The sequence below is a fragment of the Vigna umbellata genome, chromosome 4 (assembly GCF_029865625.1).
Source record: "Vigna umbellata cultivar VRB3 chromosome 4, Vumbellata_1.0, whole genome shotgun sequence".
In the NCBI taxonomy this organism is placed as follows: Eukaryota; Viridiplantae; Streptophyta; class Magnoliopsida; order Fabales; family Fabaceae; genus Vigna; species Vigna umbellata.
Genome location: NC_142168.1, coordinates 15,958,107 through 15,974,807, shown reverse-complemented (window position 1 = coordinate 15,974,807; position 16,701 = coordinate 15,958,107). Strand labels below are relative to the sequence as shown.

At 32.8% G+C, this 16,701-nt stretch overlaps 1 protein-coding gene across 1 annotated transcript; it reads right to left on the bottom strand.

Annotated features, from left to right (window-relative positions):
* Positions 1 to 8,170: 8,170 nt before the first annotated feature.
* Positions 8,171 to 16,084, bottom strand: LOC124831482 (polypyrimidine tract-binding protein homolog 3-like). Its single transcript, XM_047305478.2, has 15 exons — positions 15,972 to 16,084; positions 15,412 to 15,478; positions 13,833 to 13,904; positions 13,644 to 13,720; positions 13,077 to 13,155; positions 12,646 to 12,769; positions 12,181 to 12,245; positions 12,032 to 12,081; positions 11,834 to 11,875; positions 11,684 to 11,735; positions 11,537 to 11,582; positions 11,430 to 11,443; positions 10,732 to 10,839; positions 10,495 to 10,638; positions 8,171 to 9,039 (listed from the first exon to the last, which is right to left on the bottom strand). The coding sequence occupies exons 2-15, from the start codon at positions 15,466 to 15,468 to the stop codon at positions 8,650 to 8,652; spliced, it is 1,320 nt and encodes a 439-aa protein (XP_047161434.1). The 5' UTR covers positions 15,469 to 15,478; positions 15,972 to 16,084; the 3' UTR covers positions 8,171 to 8,649.
* Between the last annotated feature and the right edge of the window lie 617 nt (positions 16,085 to 16,701).

The window sequence follows — 16,701 nt, the reverse complement described above, 5'->3', positions numbered from 1 at the left end:
ATTTGGAAAGAGAATGAAGAAACGACTTTATGATATAGAGAGGAGGGAGTCCTATTAATAAGAAAATATGCAGTTAAGATGTCATCTTTGAATGATGGACAAGAATATAGGCACCAAGCAAAAGGGTACAAGCAGTTTCAACCAAGTGTCTATTTTTCCTTTCTGTTATACCATTTTGTTGTGGTGTATAGGGACAAGTGGATTAATGTAATATGCCATGGGAACTCAAGATTGCAGAAAAAGTGGATGAAAGTACTCTTGGGCAATGTCACTTCTTAAGATTTGATTACTTGACCAAATTGATTCTTGATTTCATTCAAAAAGGATGTGAAGATGGGTAACAATTTAGAGTGATCTTTCATAAGATAAACCTAAGTACATCTTGAATATTCATCAATGAACGTAACAAAATACCTAAAACCAAAAGAGGAGAGGCAACTAGGTCCCCATATATCATAATGGATAATAAAGAAACTACAATTACACATTGAATGAGACATTTTAGGAAAGGTAGATTTAACATGTTTTCCTAGTTGATTTCATTCAAAAAGATGTGAAAATAGGTAATAATTTAGAGTGATCTTTCATAAGATAAACCCAAGTACATCTTGAATGTTCATCAATGAACGTAACAAAATACCTAAAACCAAAAGAGGAGAGACAACTAGGTTCCCATATATTATAATGGATAATAAAGAAACTACAATTACACATTGATTGGTACCTTTTAGGAAAGGTAGATCAAACATGTTTTCCTAGTTGACATGACTCATATTCTAAGGTCTAAAGATCACTAAGTTTAAGATACATTATTTTTCTTAATTTTGACAAACGAGAATGATCAAGTCAATCATGTAACATTTTAGGACATTGCAACATAGGACACGTGGACGAGATCCAAAATGATATAATCCTTCAGCTTAATATCCTTCTCCAATTTGTCTCCCTGAACCACGCCATATAAAAAAAGATTTTAATCGAAAATAATGAACAATTAAACATTTTGGTTAATTGGCTTAAGGAAATTAAATTGAAAGGAAAATTAGGGGCAAAAATGACAAACTTTAGATTTATGGAGGGAAACAGGGGAACCTGACTGACTCCCTTTGAGAAGGTTTTAGATCCATTTGCAAGAGTTATGAAATGAAACTTTTCTTGAAAGAAAATGGTTGAGAACAAAGAAGTATTACTAGAGATGTGATATAAAGCACTCGAGTCAATTACTCGTGAATTTTGACCTTTCGTAGATTGAGAAATGCAAGTTATTGATGTACTTGGAGATTGAAATGTTTGTGCCAAGCTATTAGACATTAACCATAGAATCATCCTTAGTGAACTTGGAATTGTTAGTTTTAGCCTTAGAAATATTGGTTATTTTGGAAGGAAAACCATACAAGGAGTAACAATTTTCTTGGATGTGACTCATCCTTTTGTAGTATGTGCACTGAGGACGGCTTCGGCCTCTACTTCCACCTCCTTTAGAGCCACATCATCCTCTTCCTTGTATGAAAATCATGATAAATGGTTCCACTAGTTCATGAGCTTCCTGAATTTGAGGCTCTAGAACACAAAGAAGGCGTATGGTTAAGGTTTCCATAAAAGGGACCTTATGACTGATCGAAAGTTGATCTCTTATATGATCAAAGTCTAGATGTAAAGCACAAATGATTAACAACATAAAATATTTGTCAAGTTTCTTCTTGATTTTCTCAAAGATTCGACTTCCATAAACATCCTCATATCTTCCACAATAATTAGGCTTCAATCATGAAGGATATCATGTTACAGTCTGCCATTTTGAGAGAGACAAACTTGTTTTTGTATCATAGAGAGACGTTGAATACCATTGGAATAGATACTTTAAGCTTTCTTCCAAAAGTAGTGACAGATTTTGAAAGTTGTAAGGGACATAAGAAATCTTGGTTTCACAAATTGCCACAACAAGGCACACAATTGGAAATCTATTTGTTTCCACTCTTCATCTTTTTCAGCAGACACGTGACTTTCATCTTGCTCAAGGTGATCATAATCTCCTTGTTCAAGAAATGGTAGCAAATTAAGATAGATAATTTTTCCTTGTTTATCTTCTCGGAAGTAATTGAGAGACTTTCAGAGAATGAAATAACACTTCTAGTTGCCATTTTTGACCAAGGAAACAAAAAACTGTTACCAATAAGGAGTATTGGTAAATCTTGAAGAAATTTGTTTTGATGATGCTACAAGAAGTTTTAGTTGAAGAAGATATTAGAATTAGTTAAAAGCAAGTTGTAGAAATTAAATGTAGTAGGAAATTCTTGTAAACCTTGTAAAACTTGCATTTTTAACCTGCAATAATCGATTATGATTAAGCAATAATCGATTATCACAAGTCATACTTGAATAATCGATTATCACTTCATATAATCGATTATCACATTTTTGAAAACCTGTAACGGACTTGAATAATCGATTATCACTTACAATAATCGATTATTCATGGCAGTTGGGAGCTGTCCTTTGGCATTCAGTGTACTTGGCTATATATTTTGATTTGGAGAAATCAGAAGGTAACGTTGTTGAACAGAAGCTCTTGCAGAATACTGTTTGTCAGAGGAAGTTCTCAGAAGCTATAGTTCAAGTTCCCTTGCTTGGTCTCGTGAACAGGAGAGGCTCGTGTGTCGTGTGTCGATAGTCGGAGCAAGCTCTCTTCGAGTTAGCAAGGTGTTCTGCCTGGTCTCGTGAATAGGAGAAGCTCGCGTTTCGTTTGTCGATAGTCGGAGCGGTTCTCTTCGAGTTGGCAGAGTGTTCTTCTTCCGGTTCGTTCGTCGAAGGAAGGTTTATTTATCTGCTTTATTCACTATTTGTTGTAATCTGTGAAACCATTTTTAGTGAAAAAGGTTAATCACTATTTATAGTGATTAACGACTGGACGTAGAATCTTTTGATTCGAACCAGGATAAAAATTCTGTGTTGATCTTTTTATTCCCTACACTCATTTTATTGTACGTACATCAACTGTTTGATAAATTTTCTCTAAGAAAATTGTTTTTCTAAAACGGACCATTAAACTTGATTTGTGACCGTAACACGCTTTCTAAGTATTTTATTCCGCTGCGCGACTCTATAACGGTACCGATTGTTCCAATAATTGGTATCAGAGCTTGCTTTGATAGTTTTTCAAATTTTTCGAAAATGGGCGGTCATAACCAAGTTTATGCTGAGGGTGCTTCTATTGATAGACCTCCTTTGTTTACAGGGGAAAATTATGCGTTTTGGAAAATAAGAATGCAAATATTTTTGGAGTCTATTGACAGGGGTATTTGGGAAGTTGTTATGAATGGACCAATTGTTCCCACTATTTTAGTAAATGATATGCAGGTAGAAAAACCATTTTTACAGTGGACTATGGATGAAAATAGAATGGCACAATATGATGTTAGGGCTAGGAACATAATTTTATCTGCACTAACCCTTGATGATTTTTTCAAAGTTTCTGTTTATGAAAGTGCTCAGGAAATGTGGGAATTTTTAAGAGTTACTCATGATAAAGTCACAGATGTTGTTAAGTTGACGTTGTCTGATTCAAGCTCCTCAAGCTCAAACAATTCAAATAAGCAAGAAAATATATGCTTAATGGCCAGTAACGAATCATCTAAAAGCCAACTCTTGAAGAAAAAGAAGGACAATCAAGGCTCCTCATCAAGCTTTAAATGTTATGGATGTGGTGAAAGAGGCCATATAAAAGTCGTTTGTCCAATTATCAAGAAATTTCACAAAAAGAAGGTCCACATTGCTTGGGTTGATAATGACTCAAGTAGTTCAAGTGATTCTGATGAAGAAGCAAACTTGTGTTTGATGGTAAATACTGATGATACTGCAAGCCAAGTAAGTTGTTCTAATTCTGAATCTAGTGAATTTGATTTGCAAAAAGCTTTTCTTGAATTGCTTGATGAATCTGAAAAATTGAATGTTGCTCATAAAAATTTGAAAAGGGAATTTAAAGAATTGCGAATTAAATATGAGAAGGCATTAGATGAGGAAGTAAGTTTGAGAAATAAAATTTGCAACTTGGAAATGAAAGAGTCTTCAAATGTTGAACATCCTGTTGAATGTCTTTCATGTAAGAATCATATGCTTGATATTGATATTCTTGAAAATCTTCTTGAAGTTGCAACTGGAAATAATAATGTTGAAATGCCTATAACTGTTAGAAAGGTTTATAAAAACAAAAGTGTTTTTAAAAGTAAGAACCAAATTAAAAGAACCCGTAGGGTATGGGTTGAAAAAGGAACTGTGTCTTATAGAAATCCAAATGTTGTCACATGCTTTTATTGTATGAAAAAGGGGCACACTTCTAACAAATGTAGAATTAAACATTTTGATGTTCCAAATGGAAAATATGCTTGGATTCCTGTTATAAAGTAAATTGTCTCTAACCTCAAAGGACCCAAATGAGATTATGGGGACCAAAACTCTATTGTTTTGTTTTGCAGGTTAATTTTTTCAAAAGGAAAAGAAGACTCTATGGTATCCTGGTATTTTTTAAGAGCTTTGAAATAATTTATGAATGTTAGATGTGTCTTAAGTTGAAAATTTGGCCCAAATTTGTGTTTTCCGGAAATTAACGTAAATAATCGATTACCAAGGGTAATAATCGATTATCTCGTCCTCAAAAATTTGGATTTTGACAATTTGGCTCGCACATAATCGATTATTTAAAGTAATAATCGATTATCTTAAGTCACAGCGTAAAAAAAAAAAAAAAAAAAAAAAAAAAACTTTTTTTATATTTTTTTTTATTTTTTTTTGGAGTCTGTTTCTAAAAGGGGATTATTACATTCAGGGGAAGATATATGAGGTATTGTGCTCTTTCATGTTATGAAATTTCAATTTTATTTATGTTTTGAAATGCATCTTTTGATTAATTGAGGGGGAGATCATATTTAGGGGGAGCCTTTAACATCAGATCTTTTTGCTTCTGATCAAAAAGGGGGAGAAGAATAATACAAGGGGAGAAGTATAAATTATTACAGGTATTGCTAACCTTATTGTTGTTTGTTAGCTTGTATGTTTCGCAGGTAAGCCAAACTTGCTTTTAAAATTTGAATTTTTGATCATCATCAAAAAGGGGGAGATTGTTACCAATAAGGAGTATTGGTAAATCTTGAAGAAATTTGTTTTGATGATGCTACAAGAAGTTTTAGTTGAAGAAGATATTAGAATTAGTTAAAAGCAAGTTGTAGAAATTAAATGTAGTAGGAAATTCTTGTAAACCTTGTAAAACTTGCATTTTTAACCTGCAATAATCGATTATGATTAAGCAATAATCGATTATCACAAGTCATACTTGAATAATCGATTATCACTTCATATAATCGATTATCACATTTTTGAAAACCTGTAACGGACTTGAATAATCGATTATCACTTACAATAATCGATTATTCATGGCAGTTGGGAGCTGTCCTTTGGCATTCAGTGTACTTGGCTATATATTTTGATTTGGAGAAATCAGAAGGTAACGTTGTTGAACAGAAGCTCTTGCAGAATACTGTTTGTCAGAGGAAGTTCTCAGAAGCTATAGTTCAAGTTCCCTTGCTTGGTCTCGTGAACAGGAGAGGCTCGTGTGTCGTGTGTCGATAGTCGGAGCAAGCTCTCTTCGAGTTAGCAAGGTGTTCTGCCTGGTCTCGTGAATAGGAGAAGCTCGCGTTTCGTTTGTCGATAGTCGGAGCGGTTCTCTTCGAGTTGGCAGAGTGTTCTTCTTCCGGTTCGTTCGTCGAAGGAAGGTTTATTTATCTGCTTTATTCACTATTTGTTGTAATCTGTGAAACCATTTTTAGTGAAAAAGGTTAATCACTATTTATAGTGATTAACGACTGGACGTAGAATCTTTTGATTCGAACCAGGATAAAAATTCTGTGTTGATCTTTTTATTCCCTACACTCATTTTATTGTACGTACATCAACTGTTTGATAAATTTTCTCTAAGAAAATTGTTTTTCTAAAACGGACCATTAAACTTGATTTGTGACCGTAACACGCTTTCTAAGTATTTTATTCCGCTGCGCGACTCTATAACGGTACCGATTGTTCCAACAAAAACAACCAAGGAAGAAAGAAACCTTAACTGACTTCCACAAAGGTTGCTTCTGGACTTCACTAAAATAAAGTTTTGAGGGTCAAAACATAGAGAGGGGGATCTGGCAACAACTATAAAGGTGACGTGTTCTGAAGAGCAAATGGCGTGCATGGACAACACATGCCTATTCGCAACGTACAAAGATTATGCATGTGGCAGTGCATGGAGGAGAACTAGCCTTTGGCACCGACGGGTTAGTCATTGTGTGGAGAGTCAATCTTGATCCAATGGTTTCCTAATGAAACTACAATGGCAAAAGGCGACAAACGACGATGAACTACAACGAAACAATAAAGGACAGTGATTGACATTGTTGGACAATTTCAAACTGCAAAGTACAATTACAAATAGGGTTGGATAGTAGTGAAACAACACCGGACAATGGCAGACAACAAAAATTATGTTGGACAATTACAGATAGAGATGACTAGTGTCAAACGAACAAGGCAAGACAGATAAATATCTTTTAGAGGGTTTTTGATATTTCACTTACAATCTTCTATATAATGAAAATATGATAGAAAAGTACAGGAAAGAATAAGAGATACATAAATAAAGAACTGAGTACAATTAAAAGTATAACTCATAAATTGTTTAGCACACTACACTCTACTTAAGCTAAGTACAACTCATAAATTGTTTAGCAAACTACACCCTACTTAAGCTAAGTACAACTCATAAATTGTTTAGCACACTATACCCTACTTAAGCTAAGTACAACTCATAAATTGTTTAGCACACTACACCCTACTTAAGTTATTGATGATAAATAGAACTAATTATTCTAAGATAAGGTTTAGTTTCATTTCATTGATCTTTATTCTTATTAAAAAAAACATATAATTTTAATTATACTGGATGAATTTTTTATTTTTTAAATCCTTACATATAATTTTACTCATTGTTAATCTTTACGGTATAATTAAAAAAATATGATAAAAATATGACTAAGATGCTGGTGATTATACTATTTATTGTGATCACAATGAAGAAGTGATATATTGTTAACGGCTATAAATAATAGTTTTCCAATAAATGTAATGATATGAAGACGATAATAGTAATAATGCCGATGATAATAGAATAATAGGAGTGATACAAAATAAAAAATAATTATAGTTTGTAATAATGAGTGATATATATAAAAATCATAACAATACTAATAAAAACAAGAATAATAAAATATCGTCAACTATTTCATTGATTTTTGTTAAGACGTTTTCCTTGAATATTACATTAAAAAATGAAAATAAATAATTCAACTAGTGTATGTGCATCAAAGTATTAATTGACATAATAAAATAGTCATTTTATCTCATCTAGAACCACCTTGTCAACAAACTGTCCTTGAAAAGTAATTGTTATAAGGATCAACAAACTGATGATAGTTTTTAAATAGATGACATACATATTTTTTTAAAATACATGAATTAAACTTACCATATATATAACAGTTCATAATTGAATCACAGTGTATACCATTTCAATATACCAATCCATAAAGTTTTTCTCTTTAAATGTATGGACTAAACTTGTAACTATAGAAATTAAATTACATATATAATTAAATCAATACAAAATAATAAACCTGAGAACTCCTTAAAACTCTTACAGTCCTATGCACGGATTAACCATTAAATCACAAAGACATGTACCAGAAAAGAATGGAAGAAGACTGATTGGATGCTATCCTTTAGTTTCATAAACTCATAAATGGTGTAAACTTTTTATCCACTCTACTTCCTACCAGAAATCCAAACATAGCCTCAGGAAGCATAGGAGCAATTCATAAATTTGTCCATATATAAAAGAAATTAGAGAAAAACCATGCATATCTAGCAAAGATTGCATAAAATAAGAGGTCCTTTTATTTACTTAATGAGAATTTTACATTCTTTCATTGAAGGTTGAGATGGAGAGATAAGAAAGAAAAGATGAGAATCTAAAAGGAGAGGAAATAAAGAAAATGTTCTCAATCCTTGAACATGCAAGGAGGAAGGAAAGGGAAGAGAAGGGTAGGACATGAAAGAGAGGAAGAGAGAACCATGTAGCTTCTACAAAGTGCAGATAGGAATAAACAAACCAAAACAAAAATGTAGTTTTTCACTTAGCTGGACAAGAAAATTGAAATGGATTGAGAATACAACAGAAAGACCTACTTAGCCTGAATTACAGAGCATATACAACAATCATAATAAGAACAACCATAAGAGAATCCCTCAACTCTGAAGAAGGTAGTAACTTAACTTCCCTCTCTTTTCTATTCTTCAAGGCGACATCCGTCTGCAATAATAAAGCTTGCCCCACTACTTTATGTTAGCAACCTAAAAATCTAGTAGAGGCAAATGAGGAGAGAAATGATTCAAAGAGAAAAAGTAGAGCAGGTTTTATCAGTAAATTAGCAAGCAAAGAGACCATTACAATGACAATGAGGGTGACATAATCAGCATAAAAATTATCCTTCCCAAATTCAGAACCTAATAAGCTTAGCAAGTAGCAACCATAAATCGGTTTTCCTTCAGTTATTATGCTCATATATTCTGCAACTGAGAAAAGGAGATACGGACAACCGATCCAGAAAGTGGACTTGCATGTTTGCACACAAGGGCTTCAGTAGCCTGCTCCTCAGTCTCAAATTGAACAAGTGACTGTTTTTTACCATTCATCTCAAAGACTTTGCAGTTGACAATGTTACCATGTTCCTCCAAAAGGCTTACAATCTCATCTTCAGTTATGTCTTGTGGGAGGGTGGACAAGTGGATCATTTTTGTTGGGGAGCAGCAATACCGATAATTCTTTGCAGCATTTCGGTTGAATCGATTGAGATTTGAATTGACATACTCGTGTGTATCAGCACCTTGGGATATGTTTGCAAACTTTGAATAGTTGACTTCCAACCGCTTCCCAAACAACATGGCTCCCTGTGTTTTAAATTGAAAAGGTTTTAGTGAGTAGCTTAAAGCTAGAGCTGAAAAAGTGCCTGATTAAATTGCAGGCAGCAACTATGGAGAATAAATACATCAAATAAACACAAATGTTTTGTAGACAACTAGAGGATCTATCATGTTCAATGTAATGTGCAATAGCACCAGCTTATAATCTCGATTCAATTGGCTAACAATCCAGTTTTAATCAAACAGTTCTCCATTTTCTACTTTCTGATGGGAGTAGCACAAACCATTAATTAAAGATACTGTTTAACTCATTAAAATTTCGCATTAAAAAAATCAGCTTATTAGGATATTATAACCATAATCTCTATCAAAACTAATCATTGAAGAAATCAACATTGCATGCCAAACAATACCAGTAGAATAAAGAATAAACAAATAAAAATGAGTATAAGTTTTTTATTAGCACAATCTGTTAAGAATAAACAGTCATGAGACAAAAATATCATCTCCTTACAAAATACAAATTTCAAATTCAGTATCGCTGGATAATGCATGCAAAGGTAACAAGAAAATAAAACCATTACTATATTAAAAATTAACAATTAAATTACAAGTAAAAGTTGGGTAATATTTTTAATGGGCTAGTGGGAAAAATATCAGGATATGGTAATGGATTCCATTTCACTTTTAGGTATGAATGCTTAAATGTGAATATTTAGAGAAGATAAACTTTAAAAAACATCTGTCATTAACAGAAGAATCAATATTATGACTAATATTCAGGTAAAACCAAAATGGCTTTTGACTGTTGAGCTGCAGCTGGATGCAGTGCCTGTCAAGCAAGAGGAAATAGGTGCCACCACCAGGAAAGAGGAGCAACAAACCAAGGAAACAGAAAGAAGTTTCTCCAATGCAAAAAGAACATAATTTTTTTCCTATTAGGATAGACCAGGAACAAGATGTCAAAGATCACAAAAAGGGAGAATATAAAAAAGAGGTTTATGAACTCAAGTCAACAGAAAGAGCTTATCCTCCCCAGCTGAAATGCTAGATGGAAACTTCAAGGTTTAGACAGGAAAAAAGGTGTTTGAAAAAATATGCTTAAGAGACAGTTTTTTCATGTATATATCATGTTCAATACATTTAGAACACGTAGGCATTATTGTCTAGAAGGTTGAACATAATTTATATTAAGCATAGTAATGATCTCTCTCCACTAAGGATGTGTATTGGTAAAGTGCTTAATTAAGCACTTATTGAATAAGCACTTGTGTATTAGTTGTTTCAAAAATAAAATATGAATATGGATGAATTGTTTCCGAGTAAGTTCAAAAAAGAGAAGACTAGTAAGCATAATATCTTATTGCATAAACAACAAATATAATAAATCTACAGGCACAATAATAACCTTTAATGTTAGTGAAGATATCACAAGATCTAATTAAAGATGTATATAACCAGTAAGGTGTACAAGAAACAAACCTTCAGAAAATGTACCGCTAATTCAGCTTGGAAACCATCCCCCATCTGGATAAGTGCATGGTCAGGCTTATTTCGGAGTAGTTTAATCCTGACAATGTTCCCATAAATGGAGAACAAATTGAACAGTTTATCTTCGTCTATTCTCTGAATAAAAACAAATTACAAGCCAAATATAATTTAGAAAAGTGTAGAGAACTTTATGGAAAAAGGGAAGAGAGATCAAGGCAATGTACTTACATCAGGACTGAGATTCGCAACAAGAATTGTACACCTTTCATTTGTTCCAGTTATGCCAGGAGGCAAACCTCCCCCAAAGGCAGCTGCAATTGCAGCAGCATTGGCCATCTAAAATTCAAAAACAAGTTAGCACGCCTTATTGATGTTGGCATATTTTATGTCCAGAATGATTTAGAATCAAAATCAACTGAGCTTAAAAAAAAAAAATTCAAACAATTAAGCTAAGCCAAACATGCTTTAAAAATAAATGGGAAGAAAAAACCATTCAAGTGATGCACATCAACACTCAACTTATAAAGAAAAACATAACAGATTCATAATATATGACTGTGATTTATCACAAAAAGGACGAAAATCCCAAGCTGATCACAGAGCAGAAGGGCCAACAAACATTTTCAGTGAAACTTCATTTGAAAAATTAAATAAAATATAAAGCCCCATTGGAAATTACTTTGCCAAAGATCAGCAAACTCAAAATCTCACCTTTTGTAGGGTAACAATTATGAAATCAAGTATTTACCACATTTAGATTTTAAAATATCTATATAGTAAAAAGAGATCAACCACTAATCCGCTAGACATTTATAATGCTACTTTTCACAATATGTAAATTGATGATAAGTTGATAACTTCATCGTATATTCCACTGCAAATCACTAATCGCAAAAGTGACGTCAACTTGACTTGAAAATATCCACCTGTGAGAATCCAGCTGTAAAGAGCAAACGAAAAATATTAGTTATACAAAGAAATAAACAATAACAAACAAAGTAAACCAACCAAAGCAACTTAAAATATTTAGCACCTGTCCTTGCTCCAGAATACATGCCTCCTGCATCACCATATCCAGGCTATTTCATAGAAGATGAAAGATGAAGTTAAAAAACATTTTAGTTAAGTATTTGACAATGATCAAGATTTGATTCATAAATAAACAAGTGAAACAACATACTTGTGAAGATCGACCTTTCTGTTCAGTAGGCAGATTTGGGTTCGTGAAGTCCCTGTGGAGCATGAGGAATAAACTCATTATAATAATTACGACGATATAAAAGAGACAGTGTTTAAAAGGACTAGAAATAAAGAACCAATTGAGTCACACCTTGAACGATCATTATTGTAGTTCACTTGTAGTTCATCAAGGCTGCAATGAATATGAATTATTATCCAACCATAAATAAATAAAGGCAAGGCAGAAAGATGGGGGATACAAGATTAATCAGCAGCATAGAAGAATAACACAAGTCACTAAACCCAAAAATCACAATGGAATGAAATTGCTGAGATAAAGTTAACTTACTTTGAGTATTGAATGTCCAGCTGACAACAACCATCATAAATATTGCGTCCCTATAAATTGTCAGAAGTACAATCATCAAATAAAAAAATATATCGTCAGAAATTAACAAGCCAAGTAATGCCACAAACTCCATGTAAATGCAAAACAACCTGTAGTGTACTTCTGGCAGCAACAGCACTTTGACGGGATTGATACTGGATGAGAGCCTGAAAGCCTACACAGTTTTTAAACACGAGATGAAACCAGTAATACAACACATGCACAAAACATCAACCAATTAACTATGATAGGAAGACAGTCTTCTTCCATAAAAAAAATGCAGTGATGGTCCTTGTTCCTCAATAGTCTTATCTAATAACAGGGTATATGTATACTGTGAAAAGAAAAAAAAAATGAGACACTGACACATTGAAAAACGAAAAACTTAATTTCATTCATATCAACGAACTCATTTTCCTATTTATCTACCAAAACATATATTTACATAATGCAAAAGAAATTATTACATGAACCCAATATATCCTCTATTCAATTCAATCCATTTAGGCCCCAAAGACAAAAAGAAATCTTAAAAGGAAAAGAAAGAGAGAGGAAGAAATCTGAGAGAATCTGACCAGCTGACTTCTGAAAGGTTACAATCTTTTCCACAAATCCATGGGGAGAAAACACTTGATGTAGGACATCCGCTGTTATAGGATACAGCATGTGATGAACTGTAACTAAGAGAATTCGATTTGGCTGTGCATCCAGAGAGTTGCCGACAGCAGACAGCATAGAGAAAGAGAAGAGAGAGAGAGAAAGGAGAATAAATAGAGAAGTTCGTGATAAAGAGAAAGAAAACTACAGAACAAAAGAAATCAACACTATACTTATTGCAATACAAAGTCTGAGAACAATATACATATATATTATGGGGACAAAACAACGCATAAATATAAAGAATACATATGGTAAATGAAAAAGGGTAGGTAAATATTCAGTTTTTGCCACAAGTTGAGGCATATATTTTCCGTTTAAAGAAAAAAAAAACACAAAAAATACCAACCTCATCCTCTCGTGCTTGATTTTGATCCATTGTAGTTAGTTCTTGATGTGAGGAAAACTGAACATAAACATTTCTCCCCCTACAATAAAACAATAAGACAACTATGAAAAGAATAATAATTTCTTAGAAACAATGGGAACTAATAATGCTTTTCAAATCTCTTAACAAGACGTCCAATATCAAGTTATCAAAATACTACCTTTCTTACAATATATAAGAACAAAATACCTAATCCATCAGGACCAACAAAAAAAGTTGAATAACCCCCGAAAATGGCTTCAGTAAAGGTTAATGGTTATATTTAATTATATTATTCATAACTCAAGGGATAATTGTTTTAACCAATGGTTGACTTGTATTGCTAATAGGCCAATGAATGCATCTACTTTGTTGGGAAATGAGTCAATGTTTCATTAATAGACTTCATACATAAATTAAGGATATAAAAGACAGTTACCAATTAATACAGTTGAAAGTGGGTTCTTATTCTTATAAATAGGACAAGAGGTAGTTGTATTCAAGTAAACCACAAAAAAATTCAATTGTGAAAAGATAATCTATTTGTACCTTATGCTTGGCTGAACATTTGAATAAAATTGTAAAGCATTAACTGCAGAAGGAATATCTTGCATTTGAAGAAGTGCCTACAAGTGCAATAGATTATACAAATAAAAAAAAAATGATAAAACAAAACAGCCTACATTTCCCAGAATCTAAGGAAAACAGAAAATTTTATTTCGAAGTAAGAACACCAACCTGATTTTTGGCACGCAACATAACAAGCTTTGTTATGACTCCAAAAGGCTGAAATAGCTGAAGCAAATCATTCTGCAACCACATGAGTTATGACTTATATATCACTTGATAAATTTAAACTCGGCAGAAAATGGGAAAGAATTGTTCATTCACATCATCTTTGATAATCAGCCAGTGTCGTCTTTAAGTGGACCCCACCCCACCTAACATACTAAGAGGGAATCTACATTTGACATAAACAAGCACTGAAGAAGATCCTTTAACATCAACAAAGTTTTAAGTAGATTCAAAGTTATATTTTCTAGAGGTCTGGAGTGCCATGAATGCTTTATGTTTTAAAAAAAATCTTCTATTTTTATGAATAATATTCCCCATACTGAGATCCTATATCATTCTTCCTCCATCCTTCATAAATATTATCCCATGATAGAGATAGAAAGATTTTAAGAATTTCAATTAATTGTGAGAACAGCAATTGCAAATTGATTCCTCGAATATAATCAAAAGGATTTGTTTGCACATCAGCAGACATATATTCCATTCCAGTATAGCTCAACAATCTCCTCCCTCAAACAAATGAGTAAACATAAAAACAACATAAAAGTATTGGTTGTTGGCATTCAATTACTTTATGACTCTTGGAATACGGTGACTACAACTCAATAAGCAATTTTAGAAAATGTTATCATACACTTTCCGGTTGTCAGCAATACACAGTAAACAAACATCCTGTATTCTATTACAGGCTGGCATTTTGGACTTCTGTTTGCTATGGTGTGTACTTTTGTAAATCCCTCTTTCATTTAAAACGTATTCCAAAATCAACTTTTTTCCTTTTTTCCGTGACCTGACATCAAAGACCCTCTGATAAGATTTTACTGTTTCATTTGGATTGTAGTACTCAATAGATCGGTAATAGTAATTTAGATTACGATCGCAAAACGACACTTCATATCAGAAATTATTAACGCAATTTCTGAAATCAATGTTCATTTGCTTTCACATTTCGCTAGAGATAGCTGTGTCTGGGTGTCTGGAATATTCAGATCATACTGAACTAGAAGAAATATAGAGTGCCGTGGCAACACAACAAATAATGTATAACTGTTTCTGAAACGAACTATGAAAAGATTTACAGTTAACTACATGTTATTACCAGAAGTTTCGTTACTGACATGATCTTGCAGCTTCCTTTTATAAATATAGCTAATGATGTTGAATAGAACAAGTAATTTTTAGTTAATACTGTCCAACATTGTTTGATATACCCACTACCTAAGTTAGCAGGTTCGGTTAGCAAGGAACGGTTGTTTTACCACTAGAGAGATCCAAGTATAGCAACAAAAACCTGTTATAATCAATAACTGAAACGGAAAGTGTAGAACTAATTACACAAAAACAGCTATTGTCACTTTCTTTCCAGGAAGAGTAAATATTACAGAAGTTACCATTCTGGCCATGACAGCGCCGAAGCTAGTGAAACTATGCCATGTTAAAGCAATGACATGATCATATAACAAAAACATGTAACTACAAAACACAGACCAAAAACAGAGTAAGAATGAGAGAAATAATTTACTTCAGATATCTCATGCCCCACATTTCGGACGTGAATGACCTTGGAAGGTTCAGCCATTGCAAATTACCTAAGCAAAACACAAATAAAAAAAGGAAATAAAAATTAAAATAAATAAGAAACATGTAACCAATATATCTGCATCTTCTCTTCTGTATGCATTCCAATTTGAACATGCAACAAAACTTTCCACTAAGAAGCTCGAGATTCATTTGCTATTAAAAAACAAATTCATAGCAAATCAAGATTCAGGCGGAAAAAAAATTGGGGCTTTCTGAAACGAAGTGCGAATTGCGTAAAAATCCAAACTTTATCTCCTACTCGATCGAACTCGTGAAAAACTCAGTTACCCAATTGAAGAGGTGAATCTAAGAGTGAGTATAACAAAAAGTAATATACAAAAAATGCCACGCGGCAAAAGGGTATCTTCGAATCACAAAAGAAACACAAAAAAGTTTCTCAAAATCGCGTCACGATGGCACAGGCTGCAAATCGTACAAAATGGAAAGCTAACACTCAGAAGCAGAGAGAGAGAGAGAGAGAGAGAGAGAGAGAGAACTTGCCTCGAGAGAGTGAGTGAGAGAAGAAGGAAAGAGAAGAGAGAGAAGAAAGTTGATTACAGAAGGTGCAAACAGTGTCGTGGATTTCTTGCCCTACGTATGTAATCATTTTTAAGCCCAAAACATAGGAACTCACTGATCCAACAATGTTACATATTTTTAATTTAATTTCTGAATTGTTTTCTATAAATTTTAACTTAAGAAGTAAAAATTTATTTATAATAATAGTTTAATATGTGGATATTAATATTCATAAGAATGTAAATAAAAAAAATCTACCAAAAAAAATATGTTATGTGGGTTGCATTCGACAAACATTTATAAAGTAAAATATCGATTATGTGGGTTACAATTATCACTCAAATTGTACTTCAAAATTAAAAAAATAATAAAAATAAGAGTGAATCTTCCTGCACCTCCCTCACCTCATCCTGCACCCCCAAATTTACCTATTTACCCTTTCTTTAATAAATAAATTAAATTTTTTTAACCCCACAAAAAGTAGCCACCGCATTTTGAAGTGCGTTTTGCATTTTGTAGCCGCACTTTGAAGTGCGGTTATTGATATTCCAGAGCATGGTTTTTTTTTTAAGTTAAATTCCTGCAATCTCTTTTCCAATTTTTTACATGTTTTTTGATATTTTTTTTATGTTTTTGTTATTATGTTATTATTTTTAATTTAAATTTATTGTTTTATGTTATGATTATTTATTTTAAAATTTTTTTTCATGGA

Bases quoted from the DNA above. Each gene is read 5' to 3' on its own strand.
- LOC124831482 (XM_047305478.2), bottom strand. From the start codon at position 15,468: ATGGCTGAACCTTCCAAGGTCATTCACGTCCGAAATGTGGGGCATGAG. The intron at 12,246-12,645 runs GTCAGATTCTCT...AAAACTGTGTAG, and splicing joins AACCTTTCAGAAGTCAGCTG to GCTTTCAGGCTCTCATCCAG. The intron at 11,876-12,031 runs GTAAGTTAACTT...TATTCATTGCAG, and splicing joins CTGGACATTCAATACTCAAA to CCTTGATGAACTACAAGTGA.